This window comes from Patagioenas fasciata, chromosome 1 (genome assembly GCF_037038585.1).
Source record: "Patagioenas fasciata isolate bPatFas1 chromosome 1, bPatFas1.hap1, whole genome shotgun sequence".
Classification (NCBI taxonomy): domain Eukaryota; kingdom Metazoa; phylum Chordata; class Aves; order Columbiformes; family Columbidae; genus Patagioenas; species Patagioenas fasciata.
In genome coordinates this window covers 121683113-121703316 of record NC_092520.1, presented here as the reverse complement: position 1 = coordinate 121703316, position 20204 = coordinate 121683113, and the positions used below count along the sequence as shown (strand labels likewise).

The window sequence follows — 20204 nt, the reverse complement described above, 5'->3', positions numbered from 1 at the left end:
CGCTGAATCCCTGTTCCTGTCACAGCCCAGCTTGTTCCAGCCCTGTCACCTTTTGCAGTGGATGCTTGTACCTATTTCTGATAAATATTACGCAATTCTAATATTATGTGATTAGTGTGCCTCAGCCCTTTACTTGCCTACAGATTTAAACAGAGTTCAAAATACTGGATGACTATGTGAACCTGTATGCTGTGACACAGAACCTCAACCAAACGCTCTGCTGCAAGGGCAGCTTGTCCCGGTTCAGTTACACCACCCTCACTGTGCACACCCAACAAGTGCACCAACGCTCACCCCTTGCGTCACCTGAAAACCAGATTTTGTATGTGTCCAACAGTGGCATTCAGTTTCTTTGCAGTTTTTAGATCAAATTTGTCTCTCATGGCTGTTAATACCACTTCTGCAGCTGTGCCAGCCTGAACCTTGGCCCAGAGGAGAGTTCAGCCCATGCAGCTGCACAGCACTCCAGGGGCAGCCAGACTGCACTCTGCTCCGCAGAGAGAAGCAGAAATGCTGCTAAGGTAGCGTTCACCTTTCCTCTTGTGAGGCATCACCAGAGTGCCACTGGTGAGACAACATCTTTATGGTAGGCTTAGGTGTGACAACTGTATTTTTACATTCTACCAGTTTAGTCTTTAACTACTGCATGCCATAGCATATGCTGTAAGGCTTAAATACTGTAAAACTGTAAATTGCTATGTAACACGATACAGCACAGAGACTATGGCATTACAAGTTTCCACAAACAATTTGAATCAGCAGAGGAAGTAGTCCTGCACATCCTCTGCTGCTGGCCACCCTTTTTCATCCCTGTTTAATCTGTTTTCTTGTACAATCCAATGTTTTGTGAGACCAAACAATGCAAAATTTAAATAACGTTGTCTAAATCTAACTATATTAGTATTCAATTTTATTGCAGGCTTTTGCCTGGATCCATTCTTACAGTTGTTCCCATGTGCAACCACAAACACTCATGCTGGCCTAAGGGAAGGGAAATCATGGGGTTGAATGAGCAGCGGCAGTGAGGGAACAGTTTTTAGGACAATATTGACTTATGCAAGCCTCAGATGCTTGTAGAACTGCTGTCTAAAGAAAATGGCAATTTTTTGTGCTTCGTACATAGCTGCTTATAGGGTTTTTTCAGGTATCCAAGTCAAATCATTTTGCACTTTTGGCCTATAAGGTAAGATTTGGACCACGGTATATACAGAAGTAATAAAAATGAAGTCAGTTGCTACAAGGCATCAGCACAAAAAGGTATCCAAATACTAAAGTGGGGCTGAAGGTTTAATTAAAACCTTGAGAATTATTAAAATATGGGTTTCTAAACTACTTTGAAAGTCCTTGTGTGTTGCTTATTCAATATTCATCCAGTTCACAGAGCTTTAGCACCACAGATGCCAACGTAAGATGAGAATCAGCATAATCAGTCCTCGTGCCCTGCTGAGGCTTTGCAAAGTGACTGTGCACAGACAGTAATCAGCTGATAAAACCATGGTGCACTAAAACTGGGCGCCAGTAATCCTGCTAGGGTGCTATATTTACTTGGTCTATATCAGTCGTGATCTGTAAGAGGTTTAAAGTCACTCTCAAAAGCAGAGTTGGTGTTTGAATCATCATTGTCGGGAAGCAAGAATGAACATTTGGATGAGTAAATACTGAAAAAGGTTACTTGGTATGTTTGCTATGGGTGCTGCTGGATCAGCAGATGACATTAATGCTATGGAAATTCACCATTGGTACACAAAATTTATGAAGGAGTGCCCTTCTGGACAACTTTGTCTGCATGAATTTAAGCATGTCCTGGATCTACATGGACTTACTCCAGAAGCTAACAGCTATGTTGAACAAGTATTTCACACATTTGACATGAATAAGGTAAGAATTCGTTCTTAACTTGGTGGCTTTCTTATGGATGTATCATTTGATACATTCAGCAACAAGTCTCAGAGGGCTGGCAATGCTGACTGTTCAGAGGTAATGGAAGTGATTCAGAGGTGATTCAATAGAAAACCACGGGCAAATAAAAATGTGGCAGGCAAACCATTTTGAACGCACTGTTTTTAGTACATTTTGTAATTTTGAAAAATGCATACAGTCATTCTAATATACATTGACTAGTTTCTTATATTGGAAACCCAGATTTTTGTTATTGTTTTCAGTGTGTGTTAATAACTGGAAGATTTATTTATATAACTATGCTTGAAAAAAAGTCTTTTTTAAAGCAGTGTTTGGCTGGGTGCATAAGTATTAGGACCTTAAGAATATGCAGCAGAGACACAATATGATTCCTTCTGTCACCAAATAAAATATTGCTGGATGAATTCCGAGCACCTTCTGTGGCTTAGTTTGGTATCAGTTAATCCCCCTTTTCTAAAGACACATCTGTCTGGTTTTGATCTATCAGCCCAATTTTCCTGCTTAACATCCTAGGTCATCCCAAAGGCATCCAGTGGTTGTTAGTTACATTACTGTTTTATGTTCTTCCAACTCAATGTTCATACAGGTTCCTTCTACTCATGATACCCGTCCAGAAGACTGTGTCTTGTTATTTTCCCCTTAAGCCAAAATAACACTTTCTATCAAATGCTACAAAAGAAGTGGAGAATCATGTGTAATTCCTCCTAAAGTGTCTGTCCTTGACTGCAATAAGGCTTAGGCTGAACTGTTAATGCTGCACAAAGTCTTCTTCCAGGTAATAGAATACATGAGCCCATCATGGTATAAAAACTTCTTAAAAAAAAAAAAAAAGGCAGCATTAGTGTTCTCTACCCATGTCATTGGTTCCAACGAATTCAGAGATGTGTTTTAACAAATTCCGAGATGTGGTTTAATAACCCAGCAGGCAGCTAAACATCATACAGCAGTTCACTTACTCCCCCTTCATGGGATGGGGGAGAGAATTGGAAAAAAAAAAACCAACTAGTGGGTTGAGACATAGACAGTTTAATAGGACAGAAAAGGGAAAATAATAATATTAATGAGAAAAAAATACACAAAACAAATGATGAACAATGCAGTTGCTCACCACCTGCTAACTGATGCCCAGACAGTCTTCAAGCAGTGGCCACACCCCCACCCCCAACCCCAGCAAACCACCCCCAGTCTTTTGTTCAGCATGATGTCATATGTTATGCAATATCCCTTTGGCCAGTCTGGGTCAGCTGTCCTGTCTGTGTCCCCTCCCAGTGTCTTGTGCACCCCCAGCCTGCTCACAGGCAGAGAAGTAGGAGAAGCTGAAAAATCCTTGGCTTTGTGTAAGCATTGCTCAGCAACAAACTAAAACATGGATGCATTATCAACATTATTCGCATTCTAAATCCAAACACGGTACTACAACAGCTACTAAGAAGAAAATTAACTCTGTCCCAGCTGAAGCCAGGAAATAATGAAAAATGTGTTATTACATACATGAGTTTAGTGGTAAGTTAAAACTCGTTCAAATTGTAGCCAGAACTACTCAGTTTCAATTTCCAGAAATGGCCTTTCTGTTCTTTATCACAAAATGAATTATATTTGTTTCCGAAAATGCTGGGAGTATAAGGTACCTCATGGATTTTTTACACCAACCTTTAATTTCTTGTATGGTCCCCAGTATATTAAGAATTCCCAGAATCAGTACCTTTCTTACACCATTTACTTGTTATGTGTATTTCCACAGACACACCCCACCCCCAATTCAGGTTACTTTTGGTATTATGTCATTCTTCCTTACATAACCTTCAAGTACCGTTCCTATAAAATCAGGCTTATCGTGTGCTCTTTCCCCCCCCTCCACCAATTACCAGATAAATGTACTGGAATTTGATTAAGTAGGATCACCTAACTTAATAAATGTGCTAATAACAGATGACAAGCAAACTCCTAGTCCATTAACAGGCAATCTGACGGGCAGAAATTGTCAATCTACTGTGTTCTTTTCAATTAATAAATCGATGCATTATATTCCCCAGTAAAGCTTTTTCAATGTTCACTTTCTTGGGTAACATGCATGGACAGTGTCTGAGCTCATCAAAGAACTTTTTCAGTTTAGCTTTAATGTGTACTGCAAAAAGCCTTTGCATATCAGTGCTCTTGACAAATATTTGGAAATATTTCCAAAATTTATCTTAGACAAATACTTTCAAAGCAACCAGTGACTTGAGGATGTTTCAGAAAATTAAGTCTGCAGCTTCTTTTACTTACTCTTCAGAAAACTAAAACATGAAATAAACACTACCTGAAAATCAGGCTTCTGTCAAGACGGTAGCATAGCAGGGCAGGACCAGCTACAGGCATAAGGAAACTGAATGTGTGCCATGAGATAACTGATGGTGTGGAGAAGTAAGAAGTACCCTTCAAATAATTTTGCACCTACAGAAATGCCTAGCAGAATTTGCTGCTATTGCTAATATTGGTCTATATATTTGAAAATATCTTTTGTGCTCAGTAAATGGTGTGTCTGGTACAGGCAGAAAGTGCAGAATAAATTAAACACAAACTGTCAGTGTACAGTTGCTCTTTACCACCTTGCCTCCTTCAGCTTTCTCTACTATTTGTAGTCTTTGTGATACTGTGTTTAATCAACACTGCAACAGTTTTCTTCACTTGTTTGTATTACTTACAGTATTGAGAATGTGCGTGTAGATGCTGACATTTGCTTTTTATATACTACAATCATTATGATACAACATGTTGCAGTTGTGAAGAATACTTTTCTATACCTAGGTTATTTAGAGTACCTTTCTGTAAGGAAAAATATTTTGCAAAAGTAGCCAGTCACTCTGTATGAAGACAAGCCTTATGTGAACCTGGAACCTGTCTAAACAGGCAAAGAGCGCCAAACCAAAAAGGTGGAGAGCTTGTGGGGGGCAGGGGTTGGTTGCGTTGGGTTTTTTGGCTTTTTTGTTTGATTGATTTTTGCTTTTGTTTGTTTGTTTATTTTTTCTGGAGCGGCAGGCAATCTTTTTTGGTTGGTTGATTTTTTACAAGTTACCAATCACAGGGCTTTCTTCCCAGTACAAATAACTTGGCACTCAGGGAGCATCTTGCTTAAGTTATCTGATGAATATTAAGATGTATGCCTTAAAGTTGTCTGCCTATACACACATCAGAGTTTGACTGTTACATAGTCCTGTCCATCAATCTCTGATTCCCTTCTCCCATTTCCTCATAAATTTTTAATTTAGCATATTTCACTGGCACTTCAAAAATCAGGCATTTCAGCTGATTAGTTCCTAAAGTTTTAATAAAATATGGCAGCTGGTTAGCAGGGACACATGCAGGATGAATGTCCCACTCATGCAGAATTCAGCTTTTATTCATTGTTTCAGGCAACAGCTGGCTGGCAAAATAATCAGGCACTTGTTTCCTTTTGCCTGGTTAGGATACAGGGTGGAGCTGGGGTACTGGGGTGCAGAGGTTTATGAGACAAAAGACAGAGTCTCTACAAATCTAGGCTTTTGTTTTGCTGTTCCCAAAATAGCTTGTTTAATTGATGTTCCATGTTAGACACAAAAAGATGTTTCAATGTTTCATCTGTTTGGAAGACTTCCCCCCATTTTAATGAAATTAAACAACAATTTGGCCTTTAGGGCTTCATAAAATCCACTCTAAAACTGCTTATGCTAGGCTTATAACTTCATTATTTAATAATGAGCGCCAGCTAAAGATCTTATATTCATTTCCAGTTCTGTAAGATGTTTTAATAGTTCTCCATTAGCTACTGTAATCTGAGGCATAGTTTTTATTGTATATTTTCTTAATTGAGCTGTTGCAGCAGTAGGCCCAGGAAAAGTTATTCAGGAGGCAGGACCAGAATGGCATATTCAGAATAGTCACATACCTGATATTGTATAGTCTGTATCCTTTTGCAGCTGAAAATAATATGAAGAGTGTGGCATCTACTTCCAGAAAAAAAAGGTGTCAAGTTTTTTCTCCTTGTCCAATCTATTTGTACAATGCAGTGGCTTGAAAGGTTTAAATGCTTAGAGAAATGAATCGACTAAACTAGAATGTTTTATCTGAATGTTTTACTTTTTTCCTTTTTAATAATAAAAAAATCTATTTTTGTTGACATGGCTACAGTATAATTTTTAAGAAATGGCGACAGTATAACTACATGATTTAGATCCACAACATGTAGCATCTAGATAAGCTGTAGCTCAGTTTTATTTTTTGCTTGTCTTGAATAAAGTCTTGTGAGAGTCTCACTAAAAAGCCTGGGGCAAATAAGGACCAGGACCTCTCAAGCCACATGCCAGAATTCCATAAGCTTCCCCTTTGGGATTCACAGCACATCTGTTTAGTTTGCTATGATGTGTATATTTATCTGTTATGATATGTGTTTCCTGTGAAGTCATTCTATGGGGCTTCAGGCTGGCTTAGGGAACCAACCTACATAAGAAGAATAATGAGCTGTTGGTATATCAGCTTGCCAAGATTAGCACATATGGGATTTTTATGGCTTGGCATGGGGCTTTCTCAGTAACCGTATCCTTATACTGTTCTTGATCATTCTGTCTATATCGACACTTTTCTAACAAGAGCATGACTTATGTGTACTACAGTCAAAATGCATTTGTCTTCTGGATTCTGGTCTTAATACAGAAATCCAACTCAAGGCTCCTTTCTGTGCTTAGCAGAGCTGAAGGATCTTATTTCAAGATGACTCAGCTCTTCACCGATTAGACGAACCAAGCCTCTTCACCCTCCTTTATACTTCGGTGGGATAACAACCTACCTGATTTGGTCATCGGAAACTATTTAACTCTTTCTTAACAGAAGAAGATATAATTTTTGGTGTGAAAGAAACTACACATAAAGCAAGGTTCTAAAGTGTCATAACATCTTGCCCACTATGATACAAATATTAATATATTTTAGAAGTTGAAAATGTCAGGGTTAGTTTTCTTTTTTTGTTCTAAAGTCTGTATTTTTTTTTCTTCTGTTAGAGGATCAGATTTTGCCTGCTGCTGTGATGGTAAAAATCACTGCCAGATCTTTGACATTACTGGATGAAGAAAATAATTTGGGATCTAACCTCTTGCAGCAAGTATTCGGCATTTAGGAAGTGAGATTTCAAGCAAATCACAGATTTTGGTGTGCTGCAAGCTCCTCCCTGAACCTGAAATTGCTGAAGGTGCCTCTATCAGCTTCCAGCTTCTATGATACTGAAAGTGCCATGCTTTAAAAATTCAAATTTCTATAACTGTACTATCTGAAAACCTATCACTGAGACTGTGTGAACAGAAGTGTGTGTTAAGTGGATTATGCAAATGAAGCGATGTGATTACTTTTCCGTGCCTCCCCACACTCTTACTGTTTCAGAATTATATAAATAAGGACATGTTCCTAGTTCTTTTTATCTTAAGATTATATGAAAATTATTTATCACATGCTTGGTTCAGATGGGATGTTAAGTAAAATTCAAAGCATGTAGTTTTAATTGGAGAGTTATGAAAAGTCTTCCTTCGGTTAAAAAGTCCCCTTCCTTAATTTCACTAGTTCTAATTCATATCCTTCCTTCAGGTTCTGGTGTGTGAATTGCACTAGTTTTTTATTTAGATAACCTGATGTCTCCTGTGAGAGATTATCAAAGCATTTGTTTTCAATGCTGAAGTCATGATACTCTATGGCCTGTTTATCGATTATCTTCCTTCAGCTGGATGAACACTTACTGGCGTACACCAGAGCCACCATACACTTCATCAGCATTTTGCAGGATTTATGATTCTCCCTGTTTTCCCAGTGGCTGAATACAAGGCCCTCCAAACAAAGCACAGCAACACAATTTCACAGTTTAGGAAGCATTCAAAGTCATCTTAGCCAGCACATTTTCAGTGTGAAGCATTTTAAGTTTAGCAAGGGTACCAAGACTGCAAACCTGGCACAGGATCTTGCACAACGTGAGCAGAAATTTCATATTTTGTACTCAAAAGAACCCCCGCAGAAGCAGGCTGAGCCCTGTGAACATGTTGAGGTGTTGAGGTAGCTCTGGCTAGAGAGAAGCAGCCACCTACTGACGAGTCTGCTTGCATTCAAACAGGCTGCAAAGAAAGATCCTGTGGAGATTCTATTTTTGCCTAATCTAGATCTGTAGGGATCTTTAAGAGGTTTATAGTAGTTTTACAGCTCCTGATCTGTTGGTGAATTCTAGCTGGATATGAGCCAGGGAACATAGGAGCACTACACAAAGGTAAACAGTGCAGCATGCATAGAGAGAAGGTGCTGGGAGTGCCAGGGAATCAGCTGATAGGTTTGCTGCAATAGAAAACAGCCAGTGGTACCAGAAATTTATGAATTGTTGCCCTTCTGGACAACTTAGTCTCCATGAGCTTAAGACAACACTGGGTTGAGCAGGTGTTTCACCTCTTTGACATGAATCAGGTAAAGAAAATTTCTTGGACTGTTTTCATCATGAAATGTATGTGCTAGCATGAACAGTAGAGGACTTTGGCCTAGTGATATCAAATAAGAAGCGTTAAGTAACCATAATTGGGATTTTTCTCATTAATTTCCAGCAGCTCTGCAGTACTATTTAAACTTAGAAAACTGGATTTGCTGGATTCTTTTCAATGTCATTTAAGCTGTTTAAGAGAAGAGCTGTTCAAAAATCTACTAAACGAGATTGATTCCTTGTAGGTAGAACTGGGCAAGAGTCCTAAAACTCTCATGTTCCCCTTTTTTACTACTAGAAGGTTGTGTAAATATATTTCTGTCTTCACTCTCCTTTTTAAATATTATTTCCCTCACCATTTCCAAAACAAAGTCTCTTCAGATCTATTGAGCTGCATTTTTGGACAGTCACAATGAATTTTTTTTTCCTTTATTTTATCAGCATAATTTTTATTCTTATTTGGAAAGTCTGCAGAAGAGTAATATAACTGATTTAATTCCCTACCCAACCCTTAATAAAGCAACTTTTAAAGCTGAGCAGTGGTAGGATGGCAGACTCGAATTTTTGCATAGATCAGAAATCAGAAGACAGTGTTACTTCTTCAAAAAGATAAATGGAAAGAACCAAGAAATGAAGTGGAAAAGTACAGTCAAAACCAGGAATAGGCAGAAATAAGATATGTAGATACCAGGCTTTGAGGAGGGGAAAGAAATAAGTGAAATGTAAAACAAACAAACTAGAAATCCAATTAATAAAGTTCAGCCACGAGTATAAAGATGGAAATAAATCTTTGAAGAGTAGAAGGAGGAACTAGTGTTTCATGCCTTCATACGTTAATTGAAACCCTAGTGAAACTGAAATGCAAACTGTGCAGGAAGAGTGTTGAAAAGATAGTTAAGATCTTAGCAAGAGATTCTTTTTCCATCAGAAACAGAGAGGATAACTTGGACAAAAAGAACATATGAAAATAAATGCGGCAGTTGCGCAGCTGCCGCAAGAGGGAGAAAAGGCTGCTGGCAGTGTCAGCCACAAGATCCAGCCCCTCGGGGTGTTTCTCCAGAGGTCTTGCCTCTCCCACTTGCCAAGAAAACCACTTGGACAGGGATTAGCAGACAGAAATACCACCATGCTCTTCAGCAACTGCAACAAACCCTTGCCTTGCTAACCAGAGCCACTGGGAAACGCAAGTTGCTCTGTGTCTGCTCAGTTTGGGGAAGAATCCAGACACCAAGAAGGAGAACATCTCCAATCAGAACAATGGTACCTAATTAGGGAAGACAGACTCTCCTTTTCATTAAATGTTTAATGATGTCTCTCTATTGGCTCAGTTTTCCCCCTTCCAAAATGCTTAACTCAGTGGAATTTATAGCTGGTGGATGCAGACAGAAGGAAAAAAAAAAAAAAAAGATGCTTTAATATCCAAAATTCTTCCAAATCACTGTGCTGTGCAGGCAGATAAAAACAGGAAGCTGGGATTTAGAGTTGTGTAAGGATCTATATTAAACATTATTAACTGAAAAAATCCAAGTTGTCTAAGCTGAAATCCTTAATGAAAACAGCTTGTGGCATCAAAATGTCATTTGGGTGGGGGTTATTTTGGGGACTTTTGAAACAAGAATTTATTAACTTAATTTACATTTTATAAATTCAAACTAATGGTAGCTATAGATGGTTGAAAACCAAGTCTTTAATTTTTTTAAAAAAATTAAGTATTTGTGGTTTATCACCCCCACCCACCACCACACACACATCCTCCTTCCTCACCAGTTTATCAGTATGTAAAAGTTGAATGGTTTCCTCTCTTTTTGTTTCTCCCAGCTGAAATCTGGACATTTCATTGGTCTCTCAGATTCCCCCTGGCTGACAGGTGTCTTTCCCTTTATCTCTAGTAAGACCACTTAAAATTAACAGTTTAACAGTCACCACACTTGCCTCTCCATCCTTAATCAGAGGTTGTTGGTCCCATTTGCAGTTCCCTAATGACCACAAGGTAAAGCGCAGCCCAAGCCCTTGCCAACCCTGAGTTCATGAAAATCAGTGAATGCGCAATACCTACAAAAAAGGAAATATTCCTGACTTATCCTCCTGATAAAGGAGGATGCAGCTCTTTGGCAACTAGAAACCCTGACTTAAAAAAACAGATTCAGGAGTGGGCCTTCATTATGTTAAATCTTTAGCTCCAAATGAAAAATGTAAAGTCGGTATCTTGGAGCACCTCCCATAATCATTAAAATGAAAACAACTGCACTACAAATGGTTCTGTGGGAAGTGTAATTCTTGTTATTTCATTATGCACAGTCTGTTGGTTATTTATAGATATCAGGGCATTGTAGCATGTGTGGCTAACACCACCCACAAAATCATGTCTGGAAGTAGTTAATGACCAAAAAAAAAAAGCCTAGGCTAGACTGTGTGCAACTGAGATAAGCATAATTGCTTATCTCATCACCAGAACAAGTATCATTGTGCTACACTCATAATCTCTATGTCATGAATAATGAAGCAGTAGTACAAAAAGGACTCGGACATAATAGGCTTCTACAGATGTACTTGCAAATGGTCACTGCCTTCTGTTTCGGTTTTAAATCCATACCCAAACCCAAGGAAATCTTTATTTTTTAGAAATATAGTAGCAAGCAAACAAGGAATGTGATGATTAACTAACAAAGCTGTGCCAGTGCTTGATCAGTGTTTTCAATGATAGAATAATTAAGTGATTGCATATATATTCGCACACAATTTGCTGCTTATGCCATGGTTAAAATGACATAGAAGGTAGAGATGACATCTCTTTTCCTCATCCCCATGCCTGAGTTAGCAAGAATTTGATGAGTTCTCCCCTCTTAGGCGGAGAGACTGGGGGTTGTGTCTTACTAGAAAGTTTTCTAGTTTATGAAGGAGAGGAAAACTATCCTTAAAAGCAAGCCATCATTGCGATGAAGAGACAGGAAAAGGAAATGCTAGCTTGGTCCTTCTCCTTGTACCATGCATAAGAGGAGGAAAGTAGAATTTAGAAGTTAAACACTCGTTCAAATAGTTAGTGTAGTTAGTTCAAAAAGTGTAGGGTGGACCATAGGGAAAAGATGGCGATGCTTGGGATCTCACAGTTTGGGATTTAAAAAAGAAAAAAAATAAAATAAAAAAATCAAACAGTTAAAGCTTTCATGGGGCAAATTTTCCGACCAGGATAGGCCACTCCAGCTCCTGATCGAGAATAACCCCTTTCTACAATTTTGTATCCTGTCCAGATGGCTCTCTTTCATTTGGGCAGCCTAGGTAGTCCTTCTGAAAGCATCTCGCCTAGGTCCGCTTGTGCTAGGAGGTAGGTTACGTCTACCTTAAGAGGCATAAATGGACTCTGAAGCTGGCTGAAGATGAGGGGTAGCCCTGTGCATGTGAGGAGCTGGCAATGAAGTTAAAGTGAGGGAGATGGCAGGATAGGGGGAAGGAAATGATGCTTTTAAGTCAGCTGGCTAGGCTGGGACATGGGAATGCAGCAGTGGTGCTTTCTGTGGTCCTGCCCAGGTAGCTGCCTTCTGAGACTGAAATGAGCAGATCTCTGCATGCACCCAGCACTGGTAGAACACAGCATCTAATAGCAGTGGAGTCCAGAGAAGAAAGGGAATGGAAGAAGAGAGACACGGGGCAAAGTCCAGGAGCACAAGCTGAGCCACATAAGAGAGAGAACTGTCATTTTTCAGAGCAAATGGCAGATAGACACTGCTGAGGAAGGAAAAAGGGAGTGGGCAGAGTGAGCCAGAGTGGATTAAAAAAGAGAAAAGACAAAGAGTTAATTAGCAAAGATGACACAGCTTCTAGATTAAAAATCTGTAGACAAGCTTTTTATTCAAATATATTTAAAACTTGGCATTTCCCACTTCAAGCGCTAGTGGGTTTTTTGTCACACACTTCAAACAGGTAGAATTCACTTGAATCTCTCAGAGTTGAAAGATGTGTGACCTCCTTGTTTCACAACACAGGGATTTAGTATCTGCTGCCTACAGCCAAGTTACTGCTGCTTTCATAATACCCAAGAGAAAGAGAATGTCACCTTTATTATTTTACTTTTCTGACATTTTTTATATGAGGGTAGTTCCTGATCCACCCTGCTGTGAAGTTTTTTCTAAAAAAAAGAGACGAGCAACTCCTATTTTCAAACTGTCAAAAGACTACCTCTTTCTCACTTGTAAAAACATCTAGATGGCACAATCCCTTCTCAAATGGATGAGATTTTATACCATTTTTAGAGCAGGATTAATGACTCTGATTTTTTTTCTATATTTTCCTACAGAGAGAGTTTTGCTTTACCTGCAGTGTGCATTTTCTGTATCCCATGTTCTTACAGTTTAGAAACAGTTGGTCCTTGAACCAGCAATTTTCTTTATTATAGCACCATTATTTTCAGTGCAAGTACCTAGTCCCACTGTTGCTTGTTTGTATCTTTTTCTTAATTCCCAGAATACTGTACAGACTCCAGAAAGCTTCGTGGTATCTCTAATATTGATCTCAATAGATACTGTAATTTTACCTTCTTCTTTCATTATCAGTTCAGTTTGCTGCAGATAGCTCATTTGGAATCATTTCACTGGGCTTCCTATAAACAAACAATTCTCTGTATCCATTGTTTCAGCATTCTTCAAAATGGCTTTGCTATATTAATTTCATCAGTTCAGCTTCACATTGTTGTGAATTTTTCTGTTTTTATTTGTAAAAGTAGAAATGTTCTATTCCTGCTGGCTTTAGGAACACGTGATTTCTGTAGAATTTCTACTGCCTCAGCACACATTTCATTTGTGAGTTTATTAAGTGCTGTCAAACTATGCAGTGGGTTATAAATTTCAGCTTTTCTGTGCTCCATAAAACTCACCTTCTTTTTTCTGTCAGGTATAATATCAGCTATTATACACTATTCCAGTCCCCCACTAGGAGTGAGGAATGCTTTGAGAATGAAGTACAAATCCGATCACTTTTTCCCCAGGCATTTTTGCCGTCTTTTACAGGTATTTTAGTTATTGTTATTAAACTAAAGGGATCCTGAAAACAGGTATTAAAGTTGGAATGATTGTAAAATAACACTCTCTTGTAAGTTTTTTACCAGAATGTACGAAATCTGATAAAAATCTGACTTCTGAAGGCCCATCTTTAAGTCAGTTGCAGTGGTCCCTCTCATGTACCTCAGTCACGATGGGTACAATTCCCCAAGAGTTGCTATTGGGAAGCAAGCAGCAGTAGTGTGTTTTTCAGGGGCAGAAAATAGCAAGGAGGGGAGGGGGCTGAGTAGATGTGAGTGACTCCCCAGTTCCCTGTGCCTAAGTGGGATCCTGTGAACAGTGCCTGCACAAGATCATGTGAAGAGATGTAAGAGAGCTGTTTATTGTCCAAGTGGAAGAGATAAAAGAGGGAGGATGGTTAGCACTGGGTGAGCTATTGATGGACAGTTCGTACACTATCATATCATGTTAAGATTGCAGCCTGCCTAAGTCTTGTTCCTGGTGCCCTGTCTTCCTCTAGTGTTTGACACTATGACCGGTCGTTGCTTTAACAGCAGGGCATGATGGCTGAAGAAGAAAATTCAAGATTTTTGTCAGACTTCGTATACCCAAGAGGTTTGTCTGCATATTTCCTTTCACCTCCCTTGTCCTTGCTTCCTTTTCCCTCACCCCCACTGCTCCAGCCGGCACTCGCCTGCAGACAAGATGCCCACACGAGACGTGTCCCCACTCTCCCTCAGTCACTGGGAGCACACAGCAGTTCTAGAGCTCAGAAATGGTCTTTGGGGGAACAACCCACACCAACTACCCAGCTCACTGCATGTTCTTTGCCTAATGAACCAGTCTGGGCTAAACCGACAGCAATGTCTGCATCTTCCTGATTAATCTTCAAAAGTTCATGGGCACTTGAGGAGTGCTCAAGCTTTCTTACTCTTATTCCACATGTTGAAGTATATGGTATTAAACTTAGTGATGTTCTTGTGAAGAGAGCTGTAGCATACCCTGTTTAAGAGAATGGAAGTCCTTCCCAAAAACTGTCTGAGCCTACACAATATTGATTGCTCTCTGGCTTAAGTTGGGCTGGAGGGAGGTTGCTGTTTTTCATGAAGTACTCAGGACCTCACAAAACTGTGCTTCTTAACTCCAGTGTGCGATTATAAATCAAAAAGACAAGTGAGTGGGAGTGTCTTGTTACTGCATTTCTAACATCCTATAGTTTTACACCAGGATTTATAGTTCCAAATTTGTGTGTGCTATAGTAATGCCCCTGAGCCGCTCATCTCCTTGTATAGAAGCTAATCAGTACAGGAGTATTATTGATACTTAACCCCTTCCCTGATCTTACGGAGGAAGGAGTTCAGCTTCTGAAAGCTGCAAAGTACAAAGCAGGACTACAGAACTGACCAACAGTGAGGAAACTTGTATTTAATTCACTTCTTAATCCAAGTTGATTCTTGTTAAAAAAGTTAATGCATGAGATTCCTCTTTTGCCCAGGTTCTGTCACAAGGCTGGTGACCAAAATTGTGTGTTTTATCTGGGGACCCATGCTGAGAGGGAGGAAATAGGATGCAATTGCACACAAACACAAGATACCACATAGCACATTCATGACAAGCAATGCCTCAAGGAGGAGTCCAAAGGGCTCTGTTTTCAGAAAGGCTTAAGCCACCTACAACAGAGAGAATGTTATAAGGGGCATATCTTTTTGCACTCTCGAACTTTTCCATCCTTACTAACAGCAAAAATTGTAGCTATTTCTTACGGACAATTGAGGATTAGACTTCTACGTGTTGTTAATGGTTTGCATATAATTCGGTCAACCACTTTGAGGATTTCCTAATTTTTCTTTTTCTAATATGCAAGTTCATAGTCAGTGGGATTGTCTGGATTTTCATGAACAATAATTTGAGCATGGCTCTCTAGCCACATTCTGAAATCCCACCTGATTTAGAAGTGGGCATTAAAGGTAATCTCACATGAGTACGGATAGTCACTAAATAAAAATAGAAACTTACGCTATAAGAGGTTTACCATGGTCATTTAAATGCAGAATTTATCTGAGTTCTGGTCATGAGCAAGACTCTGGACCGGAGAGATATAAATGTGAATAGGAAAAAAAGAGCCACTTTCTGCATAATAACATGGGCGCCAAAGAATCAGTACCAGGTGATGATCCTATCCCAGAGATGCACCATTATTACAGCAAGTTTATGAGAGAATGTCCATCTGGGCAGCTTAGTCTGTATGAATTCAAGAAACTCCTGGGTCTGCAAGGTCTGGATCCACAGGGAGATGTATACATTAAACGAGTGTTTGATATCTTTGATCTGAACCAGGTAAATCTTCTTTTCTTTCTTTCTTTAATCTCATAGTTGTGCTTTGGTTATGAGTTGTAGCATGCACGCTCCTCTTTAGTGGTCTGCTCACAAAACTGCTATTGTGGACAGGGTTGCCATTATGGTACACTAGAGGTGAAGAAATGGGACTGTGCTTTGAGTAGGAGTCTTCTTAGTACTTTCCAGGGGCACTTAAAAATGTCAAGAAACAATTCTGAAACTTAGATATAATTTGCAGTTTACTCGTTATTCTTCTATCCTTTGCTTATCCCATACTTGTATATAAAAGTATGTAGATATTGGTATTCTCAAATACAAAGTTAAGAAGTTTTTACAACAATGTTAGAGGGGAGGATATGCTTTGCACTTAACCAATGATGAAGCGCAGCCTAGATAAACAGATTTGCTCAAAGTACTGTACTGAACTTGTGACAGAGAGGAAAACGTAACTCAGATGATGAGATCCCACACGGTGCCCAAGTTACAAGACCAGACTTAATGAGCAGGTCAAGCAGCCTCTCCAGGCTACATTTCTAAGTTTCTCTCCCTGCTACTCCAATAACTGCTTGTGATTGCAATCAGCTCTCTGTAACATAGCTGGCTCCCAGACAAAAAATATATATTTTCCTTATTTGTACAGAAAAGGCCAAAGCCACGGTCATCTGGTACTTGTGTACAGCACCTTTCACTAGGTGGAGAAGACCTTAGACCATGTGGTTGTGGACAGAGTAGGCAAAAGACATCAGAAGATCTAAAAACTGACAGACAAGTGAGGGTTGTTTTCTAGGTCTGTCTTCAGCACTGCCTCATGCTTGTAAGGTCCTGGAGCTGGCCACCTTGAGCTCTCCTCTCATTGCAATGCCTGTGTGTCCAAGGGCACTGCCTGTCAGTGCATGCTCTGCAGAACTGTGAAACCTTCGCATTTGTGAGACCTTCAGATTCTGGATTAATGTAAAAGTGAGGAGTGTGGAATAAAATCAGGATTCAGAAAGAGCATTTTCTCAACATTAGTTGCTGTGGCAGTGGCCAAACACAACACAAAGTGGGAACCCTCTGCTATTTGTTGCTTCTCTATCTGGTGTCTCAGAATTGTGTCACTGTTCCTTGCAGGCTGTCATCACTCATATATGAAGCAGTCAAGTTGTCAGACAGCAAAGCAGCTTTTCCCATCAAAAGTAGGGGGCAGATGCTTGTGGGGACTTAATAAATGTGTTTTAAGCATAGAGGGACAGTACGTATAGTGTGGAGGACAGAGATGCAGGAGGAGCTGCACCAGGATTGTCAGGTGGAGAACATGCTGTCTTTTCAGCATGGCTTTCAGGATCACCATCCTGAAAGATCTCAGCTGCCTCTTCTGTGGGACCAACTCCCTCTTTTACCAGGAACTTTCTTGTTGCATCTTTCTGAACTTGACCACATCATTGTCTTCATTCTCATCTCCCTCAGATGAACCAAGATCAGTTAAGGCTAAAGGATGGAAAAACAGGGTAATGACCAGGAATTCAGTCTCACAGTAAAACTGCTTCATTACCCATCATATTGCTCACCACCACACCTTTCAGGAACATATCCCTGCAGGTCTGCAGGTTATGGCTGTACAGTTGATTCAGGAGAAAGCATTTCCCCCTACTGTCTTCTCCTGTGTCTCTATTTCATAATGCTTTGGGTCACAGATACCAGACCAATGAGGACTGGCCTGCTCGATTGTAACAAACTGGGTAGGTTGGAACATCAATCCCTCCATCAAGAAGGCCAAATGTGTCCAGCACCAACACCTCAATATCTGTCAAACAGGGACTGGGTCACTCAATTTGAGCAAATCTATGGATTTGCCAGCCTTCAGAGATAAGGACTTTTCCAAACCATCACATGCATGGCCATTGACAGTGATTGTGATCCTTGAACACCTCTTGGAATGTCTTAGCATAGTATCTCTTCCAGTCTCTATAGATATCACTTTTTTTTTCAGGTGTTTCATACCTAGGTTTCCTGAAAATTTCAGCTCTCTGTGTAGCATGGAACTGAGATGTGGTTACAGCAAGGAGATCCCAACCTGTAGATTAGCTTCCAAGGTAAAAGAAAAATGAAGAAATGGGTATTAAACAATATAGTATCTGGGAATCAAACCCGAGTGCATCAAAGCTCAGAAATCTGTACTGATCACTAGTCTGCGAGCCTTTGTAAGGTATGTTAGATACTGAGAGTCAGCCTTGCTAGGGAAGGAAGTCAGGGAACCATAACTTACTCTGGCATATATTTGAGACCAGCAGAAATTTTTATTCAGAAAAAAAATGGAAAGGAACCATTTAAGATGTATGATTTATATCCTGAGCCGATAACAACTTTTTACAGAGCTTTACAGACTTGTTGTAATCTCTATTCAGTATAATATTTGCATTTCTGTTACCATACAGCCTTTGTTTCTTTTTCTAACACTGTTAATAGCACTGTTTTCACAAGTTTAATTATATTTTTTCTTTTATTACCAAGATTAATGACCACTATTTATAAGGTATACTTTTAGAAATAACAAGCATCAATCAAACACTTTTCAAGTACCTGACTATGATGCTCTTTAGGCAGTTAAGCTGGGAATAAAGTGGCAACAGATCAGCCTCTCAGGCAGGAGAAAGGAACATTGTATGTTATTGATGAGGTAAAATAAGAGGATCTCCATATTCCATACAGTCACTTTTTGTCCTATTCCCTTTCTACAGCTTTTTCTCTTCCCAGGGGTTTTTAGCAGAAATGTAGGCTTTGACCCTGAAAAGTGCTTTTAGTTAAGTACAGATGTGTGAAGAGTGGTCAATGGATGGCTGACTGGGAGTATCACACTGCGGGCTCTGAAATGGCAGCTATAATTGTACAAGTAAGGGGTCATAATCCTTCCATGACATTATGTAGAACATTTAGGCACTGTGCAGTATTAAACAGATTATAATCTTTCACCTTCAAGCCACAGATGTTAATGGATGTGAGCAGTTGCATGCATAACACATGAATTCAGAAATAATTTGGTCATTTGAGTTTTTGCTTATATTCAGTTTCCTTCGATACTATAGCAACTTCTCAGGTTTGTAGATCAAAATTGTATTTCCTTTGCTATTGTATTCTTGTCTAGTTGTTGCTATCTGAAAAAGGGGCCATTATGCCAGTAAGTGGTGAAGTACACTAAACTTCTTTATAGAAATTATTTCCATTCTCTTAATAATACCCTTTACAAAGAAGTGCTGTTTAGCTAGACAGCTAGTAAACTTGAACCTTCTCCCATGATTCCTCCAACTCATTTTATCACTATATGACCTGATTTTTTCCTTATCTAACTTTTTGTGGCCAGACAATACCATGATTTAATAGTGGGATTTTTACAGTTGAAAATTGTCATGATTTCTATCGTTGAAACTCATACATAAAAGCATATCGTTTGGAGACTAGCTTACAGTTGCTAACAAAACTCACTCTGGAAAACTTAAGTCATTTAATAAGGTCTTCTACTCTCAGCATAAAACACGTTTTTCACGTGCAACCTGCTGTTTTCTCACAAATAGGAATCTGATCAGAAAGCTTAGTTAAAGTGTTAGGCCTGAGATTAATGTACATTTCCAATTATAGCAGCCTAATGCTCCTTTAGTGAACTTGGGGTCATCCATGTTTGGAGGTATTCTGCCATAGAATGAGATGATAAAACACTCTTCAAAGGTACACAGACTTTCTCTTCAATGTTTCATGCATGCCCAGTTTAAAACCTCTAGCAGGTAAAGTGTGGAACAATAACCTCATGGGATCTCAATGGGACTTGGCAGGTGTGGGGAGGTAATTACAGATGTGAATTGCATTTTACCTCTTTGTTAGCCTTGTTGCTTCCAGCTGAAATCTGTTACAGACATGTTTATCCTACTTAGGATTTCCATTTTCAAAAAATCATCTTACCTGGGAACTGGAAACAGTCAAAAAGGAATTGTGGCAGCATAGTAGTTGCTTCTGACAATTTGTGATAGATTGAAAGCCTAGTCAAAGCTTGTTTCACTCAAGTCATCCATAAAAATACCAACAGTAATTCAGTTGCAAGCCAAAGCTTATCTTTCTCTGGATTTCTTTAGGTGGCAGATAATAGAGTAGTTCAGCTCTCCGCTCATGGAAATGACTGTGGTCAATGGACATACAACAGGAGGGGTACATCTCCACAGCACAATCCAGTGTCATGTAGAGATGGAGGTTGCCTCTGGCCTTGGCAGCAGGCAGGCCACGTAACCTCAGAGCGTTGCACTAACCTGCCATGCCAAAGAGGCAACTCTATTGTGGCTGTAAGGCTTCTAGGACTCACTTATCTTGCATGTTTATACGTGGCAGAGCACAGCACTGTACAGGTATTCACGCCTCCGTCTCAACACAGTGCATCTGCTTCAATGTATAAAAGCTGTTTCCAGTCAGGGCCTGTTTCTGTTGGAGATTAGTGACATAGGCTGTATAGCTTTCTTCTCAGGAACACACTAAACAAA

At 39.6% G+C, this 20204-nt stretch overlaps 1 protein-coding gene across 1 annotated transcript in view; it reads left to right on the top strand.

Moving 5' to 3' along the window:
* The first annotated feature begins 1677 nt into the window (after window positions 1-1677).
* GUCA1C (guanylate cyclase activator 1C) overlaps window positions 1678-20204 on the top strand; it is a 36848-nt gene continuing 18321 nt past the window's right edge. The window contains exon 1 of the mRNA XM_065858348.2: window positions 1678-1878. Coding sequence (XP_065714420.1) covers window positions 1678-1878 — 201 coding nt within the window. The remainder of the gene's footprint in view (window positions 1879-20204) is intronic.